Raw genomic sequence first — 23,831 nt, 5'->3', positions numbered from 1 at the left:
ATTAGCACAAAAGAATAGTTATTTCCTGAAAACAAAGTCTTGCAACTGCTGACCTTGTACATGCTGCATTTGGTCTTTTCTGTAATACTTCCAGTGAAAAATCTGAGTGTAAAATGTTGGTGAATAGCTGAAAAGAAGGCCAGCCGTAGCCCCTCAGTGCTGATTGGCTTGAATTAGAACAGCTCCTTTACTGAAGGATACTTCTTGCCTTGGAGTATCAATATCTCCTTTAGTTTGTGCTTGATTCCAGTTTTAGCCCATCCTTTCTCAAATTCTATGATCCATTCAAAAACACATTACAAAAAATTAACATGGTTTTTAAATTTCTTGTTGATGTAGGCAGTACAGGGTCGATCTGTCACCCAGCAAGACCGGGATTTACGTGTTGACTTGGGATTTCGAGGAATGCCAATGACGGAAGAGCAGCGACGACAGTTTAGTCCAGGTCCACGCACAACTATGTTTCGTATTCCAGAATTTAAATGGTCTCCCATGCACCAGCGGCTCCTGACAGACTTGCTTTTTGCACTAGAAACAGATGTACATGTTTGGAGAAGGTAGGTGGTTGTTTCTTCTTAAAATCCTTTGTGTTTCCATTAACAAAGAAAAATAAGATATGTTGTAGAGAGGGTGTTATTGGGATAGTGGGAAGTGAAAGGGTTGGTGTTAAGTGAAGTGCTCTTCTGTATCTTGTATTTTGTCTTTTCACCCTTTCCCAGCCTGTAACTGCTCTATTTCACAGGTAACAATTTCTGTTTTCTTGAGGGATTGTATAAGTCATACCTACCTAACTAAAATGAACTGCTCTTTCAGCCTATGTTTAGCATTAGAATCTGCTACTTCTGTTTCAGACATGAGGAAGATCTGTGTTTCTCCAAATGGCTATTCTCTTCAACTGATAATTCAGAGAGCTTCTCTACCTGGAAACCTTATAAATAAAAACTTTTTTATATAGCGTTTTCAACTCTTTCTACTTGATAATTCTTTTTTGCAGGCCAGCTCCTGGTTAGTTTTAGTAATAAAAAAATGTAGTTTTCTATTATGACAGCAATGTGATTTTCTAGTCTTTTTGTACACTTTAACAGAGATACTCAATAACTTACTGTTATCAAAACCCTTAGGTATAATAGACACTATCTAATCTGATTTCCAGGACGGAATAGGTCGTTTTCAGAAAACTTTAGCATAATTATATCCAAGGACCAATTTATATTGCATTTAATTTCAAATTTGGTGAACTGTTCTGTGATAGTTGCTAAGAAATAGACAATTCTGATAATTTGGTTTTGGCCAAATATGTGAGAGGGCTTTATACTTTGTGGTTAGATAATGCTTGGAGATCAAAATTCGGTTTGTCTATTTTCAATTAAAGCCTTTAATTTTTGTTTACTGGCTGGCAACAATGTTGTTTTGGGAAAAGAATATACTTACAGACTGAGTGTTCCTTAATATTTTTACAGAGTGTTTTACATTTTGGGGGAGTGACTGGTTCATGGGACAATTTTTCACCAATTAGCAGTTGATGAGATTTCAGCTAATCTTGTTAGCATCTGTGGCTTGCAAAGCAATTGCTAATGCTAAATTTAATATTAGTTAATAAAGTTAATAATAGATCAATGTATTATCGCCATATTATCAAATTTCTCCTGTAAAACACTGTAAGGTGTTCTCATTAGGAGTTATCAAAGGTGCTTCAAATGGCACCCTGAACTGTTAATTTTAAGTAATAATTTTCACACTGAAGAAACAACACCACTGCTTTCAGCAGAACTACCTGTAAAGTGAAGTACTGGTTGATGAGAATAAAAGATTATGAGCTTTTGTTCTCAAATGGGTATCTGAAACAAATCCTGGTGTGAAAATAGATAGCAATCAATTTGTTCATTAGACTAGTCCTGTTCATATTTTAGACCATTTACATGCAAAGTTTTGTAGACCAGATTTTGCCTTTGTCTCAAAGAAACATTCATCGTCTGGTTTCAAAGAATAAATTTATTTAAACTTTTATTTTAAATCTTTTTAATTCATCCTTTCTTCTGTTCTTGCAGTCACTCCACAAAGTCTGTGATGGATTTTGTCAATAGCAATGAAAATATTATTTTTGTACACAACACAATACACCTCATTTCCCAGATGGTAGACAATATTATTATTGCTTGTGGAGGAATTTTACCATTGCTGTCAGCAGCCACATCCCCAACTGTAAGTACAATATTTCCACCTAGTGGTCATATTAGAAATTGTTGTTAATAATACAAACCATAATTTGCAGCTGACTTTTCTTATTTAGGCACTCATGTCCCACCTCTGCTAATTCCTTCAAAAAAATTACATTTGTAATTGAAACTGTTATGCTTTTATAACCGAGTGTTGATAATATTTTGCATTTGCAATATTATAATTTTATTAGACAAGTAGTACTAAGAATAATATTTCATAGAAATTTAGTATTTTGTTTGAAAGAGAAGAACATTAGGATCATGGTCACGAATCATGATTACTCTAACAAAATTACATGCTTTATGATGGCTAGTCATTGATACTGATATTAATAAATCTGTTTTCCATGGCCACCATTTGTTTGTATGCCAGATGTTACTAGAAGTCATCCCCTCACTACTCTGTTTACTTCTTCCTTTGGTAGATACTGAACTTCGTTTCATGTTTGTTTTTTTTTTTAAAGTCTTGTATTGAAATAGGCTGATATTTTTATCTACTCCAATGTTCTTATTAAGTTGTAAGTTCTTAGGTGAGCATACCTCAGGTAGACAGAATAGCCTGATAGAGTGCTTCATGAAAAAGGGAGAAATGTTTTGTAAATATGGCATTATTGTCAATAGTAATTACACTATTTGAATGTGACACTTTGTCTGGGCATATAATATCTGTAACTGACACTAAATGTTTCATCTTGAGCATCCCATAAGCATCTGCAGTTAATATTGGTCTTTGAAAGGGGAGAAAATGAGGTCCAGAAGGGACAAAGAGGCTCCTTTGAAGTAATGTGGCTAGTAGGCACTGGAGGCTACAAATGTAGCTTGATAGGAAAAGCTCAATTCCTTGTTCTGGCCATTCAGCCACTAAGATTACTATACTTTGCCTCTGCTATTACTTCTAGTTAACTAGCAAATAAAAAAGGGGGTTGCATGATGTTATTTGAAAGGTATGAATGTATGGACTAGCAATTGGCTAAACATTAATATGACTTTCAGTCAGGCAATTAATGGCAAAATGCTGTGTCTTTACTATTTTCGCTGTGTTAAGTGGGAAAATATTAGCTGTAAGCAAAAGTGCAAGACTCACAGGAAAGACTTTATTTGTCTCTAGTCACAAGAATGGTTTCAATGTTGCTGAATAAAAGATTTTGCAAGTGTTTCACTGTAAATATTGACAAGTACGAGACAACATGCATGCCATTTCCCTCTATTTTGTTCTGGGTAATAAATATATATGTGTGTCTGTGTGTACAGATAGATAACTGATACAGCTTTCGAAATTACACATCCACTTGTTGAAGTATTGTGTGTTGATACTGCATTGCTACAACAGCATTGATTTTCATGTGTTGATACAGAAGACTACATTTTCAAATTTGAGTATTATGCATGCATTTCTCCACTACATGGGGACTGTGTGTATTACTTAAATGCTTGATTTTGCCATCTGTTTAGGATAATAAAATAAAAATAGATTGTGAAATAAATTAATTTACTAAAAGATCAGTAGCTGGCTTCAAACTGAATTAATCCTACTCTGTGAAATTAAAAAAAAAAAAAAAAAAAAAAAAAAAAAGCTTAATTCTGTCCCAATGGTACAGGGAGGGTGGAGAGAAGTAATTGATAAAATCACAGATTTCCTTCACCTGGAAATAACTGCTACCATTTAGATGGTGATTTCATAATCACTTCCACCTAGTAGAGAGCTTCTTCCCTCCCGTTCATCTCCATGCCTGTTTTCATCATTGCCCATCCATAAACATTAGCAGGAAAGTGAATTTATTCACTGTTTCAGATACAAAAAGCCCAGCATGTCATTCTTCTTAGAGAAGGTACTCTCCCTCAATATTGTTCTGAATCACAGTTATGAAGGGATCAGATGCTCTGTTGGGCATCAGACCACTTCTGAATATCCATCATATGATGAATGAAGTTTTGTATTGATTGTCAGACTTCTAATACTTTTGCATCCTTGAACTGCTATGGAGAAAGTGGATGGACTGCTGTTAGGAATATATTTCTTCTCAGTCTTGAAAGGGCAAAGTAGTCCAGGGCTTCCAATCAGTTACAAAAGACTGTCTCACTCTCCTTCTTCCAAGAGCTACTAATTGGAAAAAAGGTCTGAAACTGGGATATTTATATGACGTCTCCACTGCATAAAAACATGGCAGGCCTTCTAGTGTCACTCTTCTGTCAGAGTAACTCTCAAGAGAGGAAATTGCTAATACGCTTTCTCCCTTACCAATTCAAAGAATCACAGAATCATAGAATGTTTGAAGCTGGAAAGAGATCTCTGGAGGTCATCTGGTCCACCCTCTCTGCTCAGGAAGGGCCGCCTACAGCCAGTTGTCCAGTACTGTGTTCAGATGGCTTTTGAGTATCTCCAAGGATAGAGACTCCACCATTTTCAGATAGAACCTGCTGTGTTTTAACTAATTACATTCATGAATGGTTTCTTTCCACAAGTCCAAATTTTGTGTTGCAACTCATGAATCCCTTCCGACCACAACTGTGCTGTGATTCTGTGTAATTTTGTGATTCTGTCATCTAAACTGGGCATGGTAGAAGTCCAGTCAAGGAGTTACTGTGCTATGCTTACAAAAGCAAGCTGTTCACAAGTTACATAAGCTGCCTTGCTGGGTCAGCCCAAGGGCCCGGCTGGTTTAGCCTCTAACCTTCTGCCTCCAACAGTGACTTTTTGCAGCTTACATCAAAATACAGAACTCTGAGCAAGCATATTGATTGCTCTAATGATACTTCATTTCAGCATTTAGGATTTTAAGAGCTAGAAAGGGTGTCCAGGCTGTCATGTTTAATAACTACTGGGGAATTTGTCCTTATAGACTTCATCTAATCTTTTTTGAAGCTATTATGCTTTTAACATCCATAATACCATATGGCATTGAGTCTGACAAAGTAATTATATAACCTTTGAAGCACTTCTTCATTTTTTTATGCCTGCTTAAATATATAGTTACTATGTGCCTTACTGTTTATGCTCTAAAAGGGGTGGTTAATTTTCTCTTCATTCATCTCCATATCATTTATGACTTTGTAGGCTTGAGTCATATCTCCTGGTTTGCCTGTATGAATCTGTAGAGTCTTAATCTTGTCTAGTTTCTGGTGTTGGAAGCTTCTGATCCTCCATTATCTTTATTCTGTGGAGCTTTTCTGCAGTGTTGAAACCCTCACATTTTATAGATCCTATAGGATACATATATTTAGTTTATCAACAAGAATGAGCTCGTTTTCATAGAATCATAGAATAGTTAGGGTTAGAAAGGACCTTAAGATCATCTAGTTCCAAACCCCACTGAAGGCCTTTTGGGCCCATATTGAAATTTTATAGCAGTAGTTCTTACTTGTTTCCTCCTAATGTGTATTTATGGCATAGAACATGTATTTACATCTACTTCTAAAAATTAATTTACTTTTCGGTCTGGAATAATGAAATGTAAGAGCAAAGAGGCTATAGAACAGCCGATAAAAGTCATTCCACCCTTTAATTTCAGTATGACAGAACAGGATGGAATTCAGGAAGAGATTATGGTAAATTTATGTATCCGCTAGGAGTACTTACATGTGGACTAGATTACTAGCCGGTGGCGATCTATTCAACAGAAGCAAATGATTCAGCTATCTCTGAGGTACTGGACATCCAGTGGCTGGTCAGCCAGATGTTTGTAGCGTCCACAAACTGCAATGATTGTTAACCGGGAGCTGAATCCAGCCTCTTTTTTACAAGGTAGCTTATCTGTTTTCTAACGGAGAAGATGACAGATAGAAACACATGGTTCCTGTGTCGATGTCATAGCCCTACCTATGCACAGTTCCTTGACTTCAGTATGTCAGAGTTCAAGCAAGGCTTCATCCTGAGCTGCTCATTCTTAAGCAGTCCTAAATGTCTGTTACAAAACTCTCTTCTCAACAATCTGCTATAGAGTTGGTTGTTGTTACATATGTCCTATTGTCTCTCATTTTTTAAAGGCATTTTGCCTATTTCTCATTAGTAGAATAGATGCTGACTATTGAATGCTTGAATTAAATAAGGCTATATGCAGAAAAGAACCAAATTTAGCAAAATAATTTTCAGAATATCAGAGGAATTACAGAGTTGGTTTTTTATTTTTTTCCAACACATTCTGTATTTTATTCCCTCCCCTGCTGTAAAAGCACTATTGTCACAGTTTCTTTAAAAAGATGAATGTTTGGGGAATCTCCCATTTCAAAAAGATGTCTTCCTTCGCATGGTTAGGATTTGGAGTGAAATGGCAATTCTTCTGGGCAGGGTGGAAGATTACTCCATGATCCCTTATCTGCTGTAAAACAGGCAATCCTAATTACTGAATTACCTCACTGTTGAGTTCTTATAATAGATGTCTGTATTTCACCTTGCTTTTTTAAATCCAGACTAGGATGGTCTGAACAATGCTGTGAACAGGATACTTTAAATTTGAATAGTAAAATGAAAGGGGAAAATGCATTATGTGTGAAAACAAACCACTCACAAATCTGTGAGTGACTTGAGTACAGTGAAGATTATATGTTTGTATGGAATACATTGGAAATTTTACTGTGATTCACACGAATCTATTCCCACATTTTAATATTTCCATTGATTTCAGTTCTATGCTACCCTGTCTCAGGATCTGTGCATTTTTAAAGGATTGTCAATTATATGTTTGAAACAATTTGAAATTGAAGCAAATATTAACAAAAAAAATATAACCAGTTTTTGTTGGTTTACAGTATAAGATGGGATGTGTTCCTGTGTTGATTCTGATGTCATCTTATTAAATTGGGGATATTAAGTAATTCTGCTAATGTTATAGAGAGGTCGTAAAATACAAAATACTGATTTCCTTTTTTCCTTTCTGTGGGGGAGGTCTTTGAGGCATTTTTTTTTTTAATTACAGCTGTGAGGAAGACATTTTTAAGACGCTGTGCAAATCTGAAAAACACGTATTTCGGGAGCTGTTAGGAAAAAGGTTTGCAGAAGATGCTTTCCGTTAATAGTAGCTGATTTTCAGATAAAGCACTTTGTGAACAAGCTAGGAATTTGAAGTAATCATTGCTTACTACAAGGATAGCAGATGTGTCAAGGACTTGAGGACATTAAGGCAAAAGAAATTTGAGGAGTTAAAATAGATGTGACAATTGAGAGTAAATTTCCAGACTCCTTGCAATTTGTTTTTCTGCTTATTCTTTGAAGTCTACAATTCTAATTCTTACTTGGAGCATTTATAACAGCAGCTCTCAAATTGTGATCTGAGGGCTGCTGGGATTATTTGAACAGCTGTCTATAAAGCTCGATTAAACATTTAAAAATGGCCTTGTTAGTTATGTGGATTAAAAGCCATTCTGAGATACATTTCTGTATGTCCTGTATATATTGGTAGCATTATCATGTTCATGACTCGTGATGTCAGAGGTGCTGTGTGACCCATAACAATTCCAAGAAACAACAGTGACCCAACAATGTAAAACCTGTCAGCGAATAATCAAGAGATAATAGCCACAGGTTAATTCTTGAGATGCATCCAGCTACAGAAGAGGAAGACACATTTAAAAATTGGTTGAACATAGTATTTTCTATTCCAAAAGGAAAGCAGTTTGTTTCAGCTTGGTTTTTTTTCGGTTAGATTACATTTTTCCACTATTTAAATTACAAAACTACTGATATATTCTTGAAAGTTCAGTTTCTTTCTCTTTTTAAAATATAATTACTGAAAACTTGAGGGTTAGTTCCAATCTCTCTTATCCTGTGATAAGAGAGAAGGTGCTTCTCCCTAAAACTAAACATAAAAATTGAAACAGCTGTTCAGTTGTAAACACTGGAATTCGAAGACTAACTCAGTCTCAGGGGCTTAGTGAATCTTTTGTTGTATTTCTGTGATTCAGAAGCATTCAGATATGCAGTATGATCTTGGTTTAGATTGAAGAAATTGCACCCAAGTATGATAATATATATAATGAGCTATCTTGTGTTGCTTCAAGGAAGGAGCATTGTGCATGAAGAACCAGTTTGCTTTTTGTGATTTATATTTGTTTTGTCAAAGCATTTTAAACATATTTGCCTCCTCATACAAGTATTAACTGCTTTATTACATTACAGTTGAATGGCTTGTTGTAAAACACTCATTTTATTTCTATGTAATCAGTGAAAACATTACTTTGATTTACATTGCTTCATAAAATTGCTCTATATACTATATAAAAGATGTACATTGGTTTGGAAGAATCACTGTTTACAGGAACTCCGTAATAATACAAGATTTACAGTTTTCCTTGTGCATAGCTGTCTCTTAGAAGTCTTTATTTTCAAATGTTCATGCTGAGCTGAAATGTTTTGCTGTTCTAATTATAAATTAAACAAATTTATGATTCCAATATACTAATTTGTTTCAATTTTACATGGTATTTTTAGTTAACTTAAATAATTTTCTTTTTCTTTTATTGTTGTGATCTGTTGTCTGTTTTGTCTGTTGCATGTCCAGGGTTCTAAGGTTAGTATTGCTGCTGTAAGTTTCAGTTTTTTGGTTTCTCAAAAATACCTTATTTTTGATCATTTAATATTTTGGCTTTTTAACTACTATTAGTATTATTTTCCTATATCATATAGTAGGATGTGAATAGGAATATATTGGGTGTAATCATTAACTTTTCCTAACCTGTGTCCCTTGAGTAACTTAATGCATTGTTAAGTATGATGCTTATTATTAGCTGCAGACTGAATGTAGGCAGGTCCATGAGGTAAATGAAGTTGTAAATGTGGTTGTAAATGGAAAAACTCTTTAGGCCCTGAACGTGTTTATTGTAGAGGAGACATGTTAAGCATGATCTTAAAGTATGCTAAGTAGTCATGAAATGGTGATTGGTCCACTTTTTAAAGAGTTTTTGAGCTACACCTATCTAAAATACTGCTAATACCTGAAAGCAGCTTGATAACAATGGTGTTTATTTTAAATGTTAGTAGAATATCAATGTGCTGTATTTAACAGGTAGAACTGATGGTAAGTAAGTTTTGCTGTAAGAAAACTTTCAGTATTCTTTTTTTCTTCCATGCAGCAAAATTCTAGGGAGATTGGGGGTGGGGGAAAAAAGGTGTGAGTTTTTTCCCAATTCAGAGGTTACAAAAATCTTGGTAGAATACACTAAAGTTTTATAAAAAAAATGAATTTATTATATATAACATGCAAAAAAAAAAAAAAAAGACAGTATTCTGAGAAGGTTTAAGACTATGATTGATGCGATACAGTTGGAACTTGAGAAAAATCAACAGCAGGCAGTCAGTTGGCTGCTAGGAAGCCTGATGTTATTTCTAGCGTGAGTTCAAAGTTCAAGTTTGTATAACCACCTATGAGTTTTTCTAGCAGACTGTTATGGCTATAGATTTTTGCAAATCTATTTTCTTTGGATGAGTGCTTTCAAAAATGATGTTCTAAAAAGCCAGCAACTGATTTTTCCAAAAGGTAGGAACACAGTACACACTAATCAGGGGACACCTGGCTAAAGAAGATAGGCTGGAAATCATTCTTCTGAGCGTTTTCATTTTACCGTTTTACTGATGTTACTGGGCAGATCAGACAGATGACAGCCTTTCCCAAATCTCATGTAACTGACTTGTTACATCCTTAAGAGAAATTAAATGAGTTGGTATCTATCATGGTGGTGACACATGCCAAATTATATCCTTCATCTTTCAAAACAGTTGTTTCCTTAATACTGTTTGGCACAGTTTACACCTTTATAATTTTGTGTGGAAACCGTTCTAAAAAGCGGCTCATGAGTGAGGATACTGATTTTTTAGAAGTATGGAAATTAAGGATTTTTTTTTTCTGTATTTCTTTTTCTTCAGAAGGAAACAGCCTTAACAGCATGAAAGAGATTTTGATTTTTTTTTTAATAGATACTTCTAAGCAAATGAATAAAATAAACACGTTGAAAATAATACTTTTGGAAGAGACTGAACTCTCTGTTCAGAAAAGCCCTGTGGTCTGAAATTTTGCGACAGTCAATAAGAATCAGCCATCTGTAAACCATTTTAAAAGCAGTATTCAGGCATATAAATGTGGACACACTCAAGTATTAAATCCCGTTTTCAATTTTGCCTGCCTCCAGAGGTAAAAGTGTTTAAACAGATATTTATTTTTTTAATGAAACTTATTGTTTCCTCATTTATCGGTACTGTTAGATACCTGAATGCATTTGAAAACATGACTCAGGGCATTTAAGTATATTTTTTGAGAAAAACGTAATCCCTTTTTAGATTTCAGAAATATGGGCTTCATTCAGCATTTTTCTGAGGATTCCCATCAAGGAAAGTCCAACACTAAATTAGGAAAGAAATGGCCTTTCTCTGGCAAACATGAGCTGTACATCTTATAACTTGTCACATTTTTACTTCCTCTCGTTGCTGTCATGAGGGAGTAAGCGTACTCTTTTCTTATCTCCAGGAGAATTGGAATCTGTCAGGTTCCTATATGTATAAGCATTCCCAGGGAGAATCAATTCATTGAAACAGGGCAAAACTATCTGATTTTTTCCACTCCACTCCTCACATTTACTTGTTTATCTAAAGGAATGTAGAAGCTATACAAACAGTAATTACTTTCACGTTACCCGGCAGTTTGCTTAGCCTATGGAAAAATGTAAGAGTACATTGCACCTTTATATGTCATGAATTGTTTTACTATCTGGCCACACTTTGTCTTTATGTAATTGCTAATAACTTTCTCATTTATATTACACTTTTAATCATCTATTAAAGCATGTAAATGTAAATTTTCTTGCTCTTCATGCTGTCTTACTTTGACTCCTGGTTTGTGTTAATGGTAACAGTAAGAGATTTTAAAATAACTTTTCAATGTATTTGTCAGTAACCATAACAATTTAGATTTGTGTGTGTGTGTGCTGTCTTTATATTTCAGTTGTGTTCAAACTGTTTAATTCAATTTTCTCCTTTTAAAGACTGAATTGGAAAATATTGAAGTGACACAAGGAATGTCAGCAGAGACAGCAGTAACTTTTCTCAGCCGTCTGATGGCAATGGTTGATGTACTAGTATTTGCCAGTTCTCTAAATTTTAGTGAGATCGAAGCTGAAAAAAACATGTCTTCTGGAGGACTAATGCGACAGTGCCTAAGGCTTGGTAAGTCAGCAGAAGTATGTATTAAATAATTACTTACAGATCAATGAGCTACAGATGAATCAGATAGTGACATGTGTAGGAAAGGACTTGTACTGACTATGATATGATAAAATAAAAATCTCGGTTATTATTGATTTGATACAGTTTTAAACTTAATTCAGTTTAGGCACAAGAAGAAGTTAAAATGATGTGTTTGAAATTGTTCTTTCTTATGTTTTGGGGGAGTAAAAAAATTAAGTTAATAAATACAGATTTTTTTTTTTCTTAAAACTGTTTTGCTACCTGCATGCTGCAGGTTTCCTTATCCAATTCTCCATGGTTTTGGAAGACTACTTGTAGTCTATGCAAGACTAAAAGCATAGGATGCATGTGCAAACCCTGTAGTCCTTAATATATGTTGCAACAGTCTGGCATCTCTCTTCAGTATTTATTTTTTGCTATATACTGTTACAATTAATTTAGGAAATTTAAAAATTTATGAATAATTCAAACTATTCTATGCAAACTGTATCTCTTTATCCTTGTGAACATTACATTTTGACTGTCATCTGGCGTAATGTTGTTTTCCTAATGTGACATCCCATATACTTTTTCATCTCTCAAATGATAAATAATTTTTGTAATCAGTCCTGTTATTATTCATACCACTTATTATGTCAGTGATAATTGTATTGCTTCTAGTATAAAACTTGTAGTTTATTCTCAGTGATCAATTTTCTTCAAATTCTACTATTTTTTTCTATTCTAGCTGTATGTAATTACTTTCAGATTTTAACTGTTAATAACTGATCAGTAGCATACAAGAGCTGCAGTTCAAGGACTAATGATTTTCAAATTTTAATACAGTGATATAACAGTTATATAAAACAGTTGTTCAACTAAAGAATGGAATGAGTAAGTCATAATGCTTTATTTAGTACTGACAGAGTCTAATGTGAGAACTATGTTGCACTTGCTATTTGGACATGATTATTGACATATCAAACTAGATGTACAGACTGCTAATTGAAGTTATTAATATAATAATGGAAAATATTCTAATGTGTTGCATTTCCATAACTTTTCAGTTTGTTGTGTGGCTGTGAGAAACTGCTTAGAATGCCGGCAGAGGCAGAGAGAGAGAGTCAACAAGATGTCATTAGTCAGCAGTAAGACTCAGGATGCCCTTCAGGGTGTAACTGCAGCAGCAGCAACCAAGGTAACCCAGTCTACAGTTACCAGCAGGAGCGACACGTCTGTACCACTGCTTTATAGGATCAGAAAATAATTGTAACTGCCTTCTCAAATATTGGCAAAAGCTTGGGTTTTTGCTGTTAACTAGTTTAAAGTAAAAGTATGTGAGGGAGTTTGTTCGAATGAAGAAAACATTAATGCAGTAGTATGACCGAAACAATTTCAAACAGCTTTTGCACTCTCGCATGGTCTACTTCAAAGAGTAAGTCCCATTACTCACATTTGTCATATATACCTGCATAACTTTTTTAATCTTGCAGTCTTGATGAAATCCTGCAATCGCATCTTCATTGGTGGAATATCTCAGTCCTGGTAACTTCAACAGACCTTTACATGCATATTAGACATCACTATTTTCTGTCTGATTTGACGAATTAAACTTGTCTAATATTCAATTACAGCTTAGTTCTTCCAGTTTCTTTAATTCATTGTTAATCTTTTTTACAAAAAAACCCCCAAAACCAAAAAACCAAAACCAAACACAAAAAAAACCCCAAACCTTGTGTACTACTTTAAGACTTTGAGAGTCCTAAAGTTAAAATCTCACAGAATTTAGCACAGTCCATGCCTAAAGTACAATACTTTGTATCATGTAAAGGTTTCCCTTTTTTTGCTACTATACTTTCATTACTAAGTTTAGGTTTTTGTCTTCTCTAAAGACTTTTTCAGATAGCATTTACCAGTTCAGCTCTTTTCACAATATTATTTCATTAAATCTCACTAAAAACATTACATTTTTCCAAGTTATCATATTCAGTGCAAAGCAAATCAGCATAAGGAGACTTCTAGGTGTTCAGGCCTTGTTTGTAATACATCGTCATTTTTTAAAGGAAGCATACTACTCTATACTTTCATAGTAATAGCAGTTATTCTGCAAGTAGTTTGTAATAATTCTCGGTAAAATGAACATAAACTGATTTTTAAAAATATGCTCATTGGTTTTAAATTTAACACACGTATTAGAAATAATTTATTGTACTGCTATGAAACAACTGTAGTCTGAAATAACCTTTTGTGTGCAAATTATTATCTAAACTCTGGGAAGAGATACAGTTGTTCTGAGGTACTGGAAAGAAGTAACAATTTATATCTAAATAGTTAGTATTAAGACAATAATACAAAACATTGCTTTGTTTCTAGAACCCTTGTCTGAGTATTATGTTGGAAGTATATTGGTAGTAAAAAAGCATCTAAGATTGATGCAGTATCTAAAAAAAGGTGTCAAATTAAGGTCCTAACAGAAATGATTTTATATTTGTGGAGGAGCTAAATCTCACTACTTTTTATTTTTAGACTCCCCTTGAAAATGTCCCTGGCAATCTTTCTCCTATAAAAGACCCAGATAGGCTTCTTCAGGATGTTGATATTAATCGTCTACGAGCAGTTGTTTTTCGTGATGTGGTGAGTAATATGTGCTGTAATCCTTTCTTCTGCAAAATCATCACTTATATTTTGAAAGAGATTTTGATTGTCCCAGAATTAAAAATATCCTTCCTGTGTTGCACTTCATATATTATCTGCAAACCATCTGCTTGTGGCTTTGTAACTACCAGCCACTTTCTGCACTTCAAAATCATACTGGTAAGCTATTTGAGATTAGTAGTTAACGGTCAGACTTTATATTAGCCAAATAATCACAAACAGAATAAACCGGTTATGACCTATGTTGATTAAAACTGTATTACTAAAGGTGTCAGCTATTTGTCCAACCAGGGTAGGAGGAAGAATTATTATATGTATTACAGAAGTGCAGCAAATTGATTTAGAAAGGCAATTTTTACTTCTGCTAAACATACATGTACATATATAAATATATTTTAAAATGTTTTTCAGATTTTTCTGCAACTGTTTTTAGCATAAAATTGCACCACAATGTGTTTGGTTTTGAAAATAGTACAATAAGGATTGTTATTATATATATGCAAGTACATATGTTATGTTTAAACTTCTCCAACCTAAGTATGAGTGTATTGAATTAAAAACCTGAAGTTAGAAGTAGATTTGAAAACAAAAAGATAGAATGTGACACAAAAAAAGCCATCTGTCAGGATGACCTTAAAAAGGCAGGGTTGAATTTGGGTGGAGATCTGTCACCTACTCTTTTCTTAACTAGAGGAGAAGGGAATAGGGGAAATACTGTTTTTGGCATTTCTATGAAAGAAGTTACTAAGAGGATTTCTTGTTATTTTAATAATTGCAAAGACATGCAGCCAAATTAAATAACACCCAGAAAACATGGAAAGCAAGCAGTGGATTTCTAACAGAAAATGCATACTTGTGGAATTGAGACAAGGTGAAACCACTGTAGGAGTAGAGAGAGGCTGGAGTCTTAATTCTACCGTGTTGGGTTTTACACCATAATAATAATAAAATGCTTTTCAGTTGAACTACAGCAACTTAAGCTCAATGAGGATGATATCTAAGCCATAGTTTACATAGAACAGCAGACTGGGGTTGGAAGAAAAGAAGAAAGCAAAGTTGTTTTGGTCCTGACATTTACTTAAATCAGAGTCCAGGAAAACTAGGATTGCTGCTGACAGTCCTGTTCAGGGAGAAGTCAGAATGTAGGAGCTGGGATTTATTGCTGGAAGAAAAACAATGGTCATATCCTTCCTGCTTTTACATCCTGCTTTTTGCATCAGTGAGCTTTATTTTCTCTCTCAGCAGTAGTACCCCTTACCTTCTTGTGGCAGGAGCTTTCAGAGACTCATCCTTGGGGCAGCCAAAGTCAGTTGGCCTTGCAGTTGGGAATCCTTGAAAGAACTCTCAGAGCAGAGTCAGGCCTCTGTTCTGAAAATCCCATTGACTCCACAGTCCCAGAGATTTTTGAGTTGCCAAATTACCTGTAAAATTCAGTACTTAATATATTCTGTGTCATAGTACCCCACTGAAAATCCATTAAATCTTCTACATAATCCATTTGCTACTATACTAACAGGTACAACATTTCAGAAAGGTATTATTTATTAAGCCTTGTGATGATGTCGTGTGAAAATTCTATGGAAATGTCTGATATTATAGATCTGTTCCTTTTTCTCCAACACAGGATGATAGCAAACAGGCTCAGTTCTTAGCTTTGGCTGTAGTCTACTTTATTTCCGTTCTAATGGTCTCCAAATACCGTGATATCCTAGAGCCACAACGAGAAACTGCAAGGTCTGGGAGCCAGGCAGGTAGAAATATCAGACAAGAAATAAATTCACCAACAAGTACAGGTACATTTGCTTTCTTCAAATGTTATTTGATTTTATTAGAACTGTAATTATTTTACTGCAAAATATTTTTAATGAGTAGCTTAAGATCATAGTAAGAAAATATTTGCTACTTTCTTGCTCTATAATCATTTGGTTCTTTAACATACATTGGCAGATTTCTGTTATTCTGTCTATTTGCTTATAGGCTTTAACTAATTTTCATCTGTATAGTGCTTTTTAATGCCTTTTTTTCTTTAATTTGATAATAATTAAATAGAAGCAGGGTGCCTGATGAAGTTAAAGCTGTAAAGTACAAGATAGTTGATCAGCACAGCTTCCTTAATCTGTTATTTGTTAGGAAAAACAGATACCTTTAACTTTATGCCATGAAATGTGTAAACAGCAAACAGCTGTTTGCCCATGTGAACTCCTTTTGTTTGAGTGAGGAGGTTTGTGAAAGGGTACTGGTGGAGGACTGAGTACTTTCTTGGAGTCCTGCTGTGTTGGTGCCTGCATTTAAAAGCCTATGGAAACAATATAATAAAAAGGAAACATTTCTGTTGCTTTCTTTGACTGAACTGTTCGTGATTTTTAGTAGTAGTAGTGTTTTTTACTAGCATGTGCTCTTCATCCTGAGAGGGAGGGAGTCTGTTAGCTGTCAGAACCCACCAGAAATTAGGAATCCAAACTTTACCCCACTTTGTTTTAAACAGTTCAGTAAGTTTTTTTCAGGTCTAGTTGGATTGATTATAACTGTACCTTCTATGTTAAACAAGCTGAGAACAGTAATTGAATTTGTGTGTGAAGCTCTTTATGTGTGTTTTTCTTCCCGTATTGATCTTTGATTACTTCATTTATGGAGTTGCTAATTTTCATTCTTCATAGAATTTATCTTCTAATTTGTGTCATATTTATATTTAGTCATTGTTTTCTGATTCATCATGATGTTTTCGTTTACTACTTATACATAATTTTTAAAGTCCCTGGGCTTGTAGGCTTTCCATTTTAAATATACGACATGAACATTGTCAGTTATGAGAAATCATAATTTTTTGTGCCTTCCTGGTTATATGTTATGGTTCTGCACTAAGAAACTGCTGGTTTCAGTATCAGCCACGACTGTCTTGCCTCTGTGCTTGTATATATATATAAATATATATATCTGTGTCTCTTTTTCCCCATGAATATTGCTCTTCAAGTGCCCAAATAATAGGTATGCTGTTTCCTATCTCTTGATACAGAACTTGTTTTCTTCCTTTAAAAGTGCATTTTTTTGTTGATAATACCATATTTGCATGTTTCAATGAGATAGGATATCTGTCATGGATCCACAGTGGACCAGGCCATACATGAATACTACTAGCTGGCTCACATTTGATTCCATGATTTTCTCCACAGTTGTGGTCATACCATCTATCCCTCACCCAAGTTTGAACCATGGATTCCTTGCCAAGTTAATTCCTGAGCAGAGCTTTGCCCACTCATTTTACAAAGGTAATATTAACATCATCTCCTAACCTGTTTGGGTGTTCTTATTTAATGTAATGTAATTCAAGAACTAACTGTGATGTAATTGTTGATAAATAAACATACGCCTCAGGTTACATGGAGATCAGACCTGACGATACCTTTAAAACTTTAACTTCCTGCCTACATTTCTCTAGGAAATCTCTTTCCCACTTTTTACTACCATTTATTAACTTTATTTATTATGTGGGAAAAAAAAAAAAAAAGGCAGAAAAGAGGAGAGAATGAATCTAGAAATTTTTAATGCTTTTAGTTTGTGGTTATTCTGCTACAATATTAGGTCCATAAAAATAAATCAGGCCTATTTTAAAAATATTGCATACCACAAGCATGTAGTACTTTTGTAGTATTCCCTTTCCCTATATCTTTTCCTGTTCTTTGCCTTTCTCGTTTTTTTTCTTGCCTTCTTGATGGTATGTAAACCTCTGATATTGTATGTACTGTGATTTATTTTATGCCTGTTAGTTAATGTGCTGTGCTGTGTTTTTCTTGAAGGAAACTGCTTTTGTGACCAGAGCAACTATTATATGTTTTGGGCCTGATTTGGTTTGTTTGTTTGTTTGTTTGTTTTAATAGATACTGTATAGTGTAGGGAATGTGTTTTTCAGATGTCATTCCTTGAAAGAGGAGGTTAACTAAATGTAGCTTCAGCCAACTTTGCATGTACATTGCCCCATTTATTTGCATGCACTGTACTGCAAACACAGAAATGTAAAATAGGTTAAAAATTTAATCTGATTAAAATGTTCTTGGTATATTTTTGAAAAAATCTCAGTGAGTAAAAAGGCTCATTTATAAGAAGCTTAAGAGGTTTAAAATTGCATCGTGTTTAAAAGAATAGAAATAGTTAACTTCCTGCTTTAGTAATAATGAAACATGTTTATCATATGCTGTTCTGGGAGCATTACGTTAAAATACTCATTACACCATCTTAAACTTTCACTATGTTAATCTGGCATTTCTTAAACTTCGATGTGCACATGTATGTGTATTATAAATTGTTTTAAACTCTTACAATTAGTAAGACGGGTTGTGATTTTGATTAATAAGGCTATTGCCTGCCATAGAAAGAAAAAAAAACCCCAAAAACATTCAATTTGCGGATGTAATAGTCTTTGTTGTGACATAGTTGCATTTATATGATTTAATCCGTCATTGATTAAAAAAAGAATTCATTTGCTCTTAGTTCAGAAGAGTACTGCAGTGCTACGTGGTACCATAGAATAAACCCCTCAAATTTTATTAAATACTGCTTCCTCTTTCTTTCTTTTTTTTCTGTTCTTTTTTTTTTTTTTTTTTTTTTTTTGTGCATTTAGAGCATGTTTCTGTGTATCAGGCATAGGATATTTTATTTTTAACCACCTTTGCTACAAAATTGGGATTGGTTAGACTGCCTCAAAATACAAAGACATTTTAAGTTTTATTAAATTTAGAATCATAGAATCATAGAATAGTAAGGGTTGGAAAGGACCTGAAGATCATCTAGTTCCAACCCCCTGCCATGGGCAGGGACACCTTGCCCTAAACCATGTGGCCCAAGGCTCTGTCCAATCTCGCCTTGAACACCGCCAGGGATGGAGCATCCACAACCTCCCTGGGCAACCCATTCCAGTGCTTCACCACCCTCACTGTAAAGAACTTCTTCCTTATATCTAATCTAGACTTCCTCTGTTTAAGTTTGAACCCATTACCCCTTGTCCTACCACTACAGTCCCTACGGAAGAGTCCCTCCCCAGCATCCTTGTAGACCCCCTTCAGATACTGGAAGGCTGCTATGAGATCTCCACGCAGCCTTCTCTTCTCCAGGCTGAACAGCCCCAGCTTTCTCAGCCTGTCTTCATACAGGAGGTGCTCCAGCCCTCTTATCATCCTCGTGGCCCTCCTCTGGACTCGCTCCAACAGCTCCACGTCCTTTTTATGTTGAGGACACCAGAACTGTGCACAGTGCTCCAAGTGAGGTCTCACAAGAGCAGAGTAGAGGGGCAGGATCACCTCCTTCGACCTGCTGGTCACGCTTCTAATAAAAGAATAATAAAAGAAAAAAGAAAAATAAATTATACAACAAAAGAAAAATAAATTATACAACATAAATTAGATTATATTGCCATTTGTACAAATCTTGGTATTTGTTATAAGTGACAAACGAAGGGGAAAACCAAATAGCTTTTCTTATCCACATATAGTATATAACTAAAATAAACCTAATGAAAGCAGAAAAAAGTTTAAGAAGAAATGGAGGCAGCCATACAAACTCAGCAGAATATTTCAGATAAAGCACTTTTTAAGAATTGTGTCTTCTATGCTGTTGTTGGTAGTACTTGTTTTACCTTGAGTTCAAGTAAAGTCCAGGTTGTTTTTAAAATAATTCAATAAAGCTATAGTAAAAGTGTGAGCAGGATACAAAAGAAAAGTGTTTTGGCTCTAGAAACAAATTATTCAATAAAGGAAATGTTATGTGCAGCTGCTTATTTTATTTGTTGATATCATCACATCCTTCAAGGTTTTAACTCTATGAGGTCTCACCCGTAAGAAAAGAAAATATTTTCTGCTTTTTATATTCTGAACCCAGTTCCTCCATTTTGAACATTAGCAGGAAATGAAATAAAATTGTCAACACTGACAGAAAAGGCTAAAATTCAAAACCTATTTTTTCATTTCAAGAGTCTTTCTTTCCAGTGGCTAAGCCAATTGCTTTCCTCTTAGTGATCTGACATGCTTTCAGATGTTGGCAGTGAGCATCTAATATTTGGATATTATTTTAAATTTTAAGGTATTTTAACATATTATAGAGAGGTTTAGTGTAGCATTTAATAGTAAATACATATTTTAAAGCAAAACCCTATTTATTAAAAAATGGATAAGAATTCAGTTGTTACATGGAAGTAAAGTCTCTATATTTATTCATTCCACATGACACTAAATGGATGTAGAGGATTTGTCCTTTGTCGTTCCAATTCACTACAGCAAATTGTAACATTATTGTTAGACCTGTACAAGATTTCTTTGGGACAGATCTCTAGGAATTAAGAGAGAGGGATTGGCTGCTTAAAATCAGTCTATTTTTAGTAGATGGAATCTAATTATCTGACCAGGAAACTTGCCGGGTAAGATAGGAGTAGGTATATTGTCAGTATTTAAGTGAGATACTTATTTTGATCTTAGTGATGCTTCCTTTTTTCCTTTTCATGGGGCAGTATCTTTAATTAAAATATATTTTAAGTCTATGCGAAACCCTGCTTGTCTCAGGCACATTGCAGTATGTGATTGGAGTATACTGCTTATGAGCAACTACAGCTGGTTTCAAGTGCAAGTTATAAGAATTTTAAACATTATACTTAATATAAAACTTTTCACTTCTCATCGTATAAAATGTTGACCCTTGCCTAGTTTATTGATGATATTGTATGCAAATAAAATATAGTATTGAAATAAAAGACTTTAAAATATGCTTTGCAGAGAAATTTATTCTACTTTTACTTAAAGATGTTTGTAGGTGGTAAAATAAGGATTTAATGTTTCTTTTACTGTTAATAATAGATTATTCACAAGCTGTATGTTATCTTATGGTGCTTAAAGGAGAAGGGACACACCCAGGAAGGAAAAAATAAACCAATGGTGTCCATGACTACCATTTAACAATACAAATGTTTATTTTTTTATGGCATTCTATACTTCTGTATTTATTTTTCTTTCTAGCCAGATCCATGTGGAGAAGGAAAATGTGTCTCTATCTGTAGATTTACTCCTTGTCAATTTTTTTGCTTGGGTTTCTTCTACTAGTTTCTGATAACTTTAAAGGGTCTGCAGCTTCTAAAATAGTCTGTGTTCAGTCAGAACTTTGAAAATTAAATGAAAGCTCCTTCTCTTTTCAGTTTAGGTCATATACAGTATTAACCCATTGGAGCCATTTATTATCACGCTCTCAAGGAAAATAGCAGATCAAAACTATTCTCTTAGATCTGAAGGACGTGAAAAACACAGTTCTACAAAAGTGAATATTGCCAGGCTTGCTTCTTTCTGTTCACAATACAAAGAATTAGAATGAGTTAGGCTTTTGAGATGTCCAATGGCTCAATTTCTCTGCATTTATGAAGATTTCAAAATGGAGACTTTAAACCAAGAATTATTTAAATGCAAGAGCCTGTCAAGTGGTCTAAAAAGTTGCCTGGCCTACACACCTTTTTGTTCATCAGATTTCTTTGACTGACTGCAATGAAGAGAAGTTCTTCAATGTAATTAAAATATGGAGGTATAGTAAAGATGAGAATAGCATTAAAAATGTCTTTGCCAGAAGGGGAGAGTTGTCTTCTCTTGAATAGTCAAAAATGATAGAAACATTCTTTATCATTCTCACTATCTCTGTGACTACATGTCGTGGTTTAAGCCCAGCCGGTAACTCAGAACCACACAGCTGCTCGCTCACTGCCCACCTTCTTCCTCTCCCTGCTCCTGGAAGGATGGGGAGGAGAATCGAAAGAATGTAAATCCCACGGGTTGAGATAAGAACAGTCCCATAACTAAGGTATAATACAAAACCACTATTGCTACCACCAATAATAATAATGATAAGGGGAATAACAAGGGGAGAGAATACAATTGCTCACCACCCGCCGACTGATACGCAGCCCGACCTGTGCAGCGATCTGCGCATTCCGGCTAACTCCCCCCAGTTTATATACTGGGCATGACGTGCTGTGGTGTGGAATACCCCTGTGGCTGGTTTGGGTCAGGTGTCCTGTCTCTACTTCGTCCCGACTTCCCGTCCTCCCTGGCAGAGCATGAGACTGAGAAAGTCCTTGGTCGGAGTAAACATTACTTAGCAACAACTAAAAACATCGTTGTTACCAGTGTTGTTCCCAGGCTGAAGGTCGAAAACACAGCACTGCACCAGCTACTAAGAAGGAGAAAAATTACTGCTATAGCTGAACCCAGGACACTGCAATATGACCAAAAGCTCTGTACTAGATTTTCAGTTTTTATCATGAAATCATCAGTCATATGTGAGTTGTACTTTCTGGAAAATATCAGTACTGAATCAATGTCTGAGCTAGTCATCCTAGTCTCCCTTTATAATAGGTGGAGAGAAGTTAGGGCACATTTAGGGTATAACTCATCTGGTCTGCTTTAGAGATTTGCTTAAAAGAGAGATAAATAGGGCACTAGAAATCTTTTTCCATTCCCTGTAGATGTCATTGTAGATCACTGCTTTGGTCAGATTAATCCTGGCTCCTTTGACTAGGCTTAACTGATTTCTAGACCCAAAACTTGCTTTATGACAAAAGCTGTCATGAAATTCTTTGATCTCAGACACTTAATGCAGTCTAGTGACATTATGTGCCTTAGTAATATCCCCATCCCATAGACAGCTATAATTTGTTACATCTATGTTCATAGATATATATTCTTCTTTATGAGTACTCCATGTATATGGTTTGAAAGTAGGAACTATATATCCATCTAAACACTTATGCAATGTCTCCAATGTAATAATTGGCATGAATGTTCCCTTTGTATCTGACATCTAATAAATCTGAGCAATGCATATCATTATCCCTACATTAGCCCCTATTTCTTCTCTACCTATCTAAGAGTGCAGTGCCACTACTCTGCTCCTTTCTTCATTGTAAAGTATTTTTGAATTTTGATTCAAAATATTTTTGAATATTTTGAATCAAATATTTTTTATTTGTTTCATTGTATGGATTTTCAGTTTTGTTCTTTTTTGTCTTATAAGTATTTCAGTCTCCTTTTTTGCCTGCTGAGTGCTTGAGATCCTCGAAGTAAACTATTCCTTGCAGTCTGATGCACTAGTAAATCCCTTTATAAAAATCCTTGGCTTTCATCTTTAGCAGCATCTTCCACAAAGATTGTGTGTGAGAAATCCTAACTGTGTTGCGTTTAGTAGGGAAGCAGTACTAAAGCTTAATCTCTACTCCTGGTGATGGCAGATGATATCAAGTCCTTTGAAAAGCTTCTTTTCAAATTCAGAAGAATGAACATAGTCCCTGTAAGCAAAGCTACTTTCCATGGAAGCTGCTTCTATTTTATTTTGCAAGCAAACACATGAAATTATTCTTAATGTCACAGGAGGTTTAGGGTTTTGTAGGAGGGTTATCAAGACTCTTACAAAGCTTCTGACCTAATGGCATATTCTGAAAGTGCCTCTGAGCAGTGGAACTTGCCAGTTCCCACAGCCATTTTCAGATAAAATTGTGTAAGTCAAGACATCATTAGTGGTCTGTACTTCTAGTCACCAAGAACTAGCCTTGTGAACTGAACATAAAGTGCTAACATTTGTATTTCTGGAATAGCAGCAATTGGAATAGCTTAGAAAGTAATGTTTTCATTTTGGTTGATTTCTGTGGTAAGATAGGGATGTTTTCTCAAATTTCGTATGAAAATATCTCTGTTATGTCTGGAAGGCTTGGAATTTGAAACTGAAAAATTGAGAGTAGCCCTTTCTCTTATCACGTAGAGGGTAATCAGTATGTCTTTTGAGAGCAGATTATC

At 34.8% G+C, this 23,831-nt stretch overlaps 1 protein-coding gene across 7 annotated transcripts in view; it reads left to right on the top strand.

Annotated features, from left to right (window-relative positions):
• Positions 1 to 23,831, top strand: part of NBEA (neurobeachin) — a 508,722-nt gene that overhangs the window by 173,297 nt on the left and 311,594 nt on the right. For 3 of the 7 annotated variants that reach the window (XM_030475971.1, XM_030475970.1, XM_030475968.1), the window contains exons 23-30: positions 340 to 557; positions 2,049 to 2,202; positions 8,714 to 8,737; positions 11,187 to 11,367; positions 12,435 to 12,565; positions 13,894 to 14,001; positions 15,647 to 15,815; positions 17,193 to 17,288. In XM_030475971.1, coding sequence (XP_030331831.1) covers positions 340 to 557; positions 2,049 to 2,202; positions 8,714 to 8,737; positions 11,187 to 11,367; positions 12,435 to 12,565; positions 13,894 to 14,001; positions 15,647 to 15,815; positions 17,193 to 17,288 — 1,081 coding nt within the window. The remainder of the gene's footprint in view (positions 1 to 339; positions 558 to 2,048; positions 2,203 to 8,713; positions 8,738 to 11,186; positions 11,368 to 12,434; positions 12,566 to 13,893; positions 14,002 to 15,646; positions 15,816 to 17,192; positions 17,289 to 23,831) is intronic. The other 4 variants (XM_030475972.1, XM_030475969.1, XM_030475974.1 and 1 more) reach the window with 3 other exon arrangements.

This window comes from Strigops habroptila, chromosome 2 (genome assembly GCF_004027225.2).
Source record: "Strigops habroptila isolate Jane chromosome 2, bStrHab1.2.pri, whole genome shotgun sequence".
Taxonomy (NCBI): domain Eukaryota; kingdom Metazoa; phylum Chordata; class Aves; order Psittaciformes; family Psittacidae; genus Strigops; species Strigops habroptila.
Note: the sequence above shows the minus strand (reverse complement) of the source record. Positions and strands in the feature narration are given on the sequence as shown.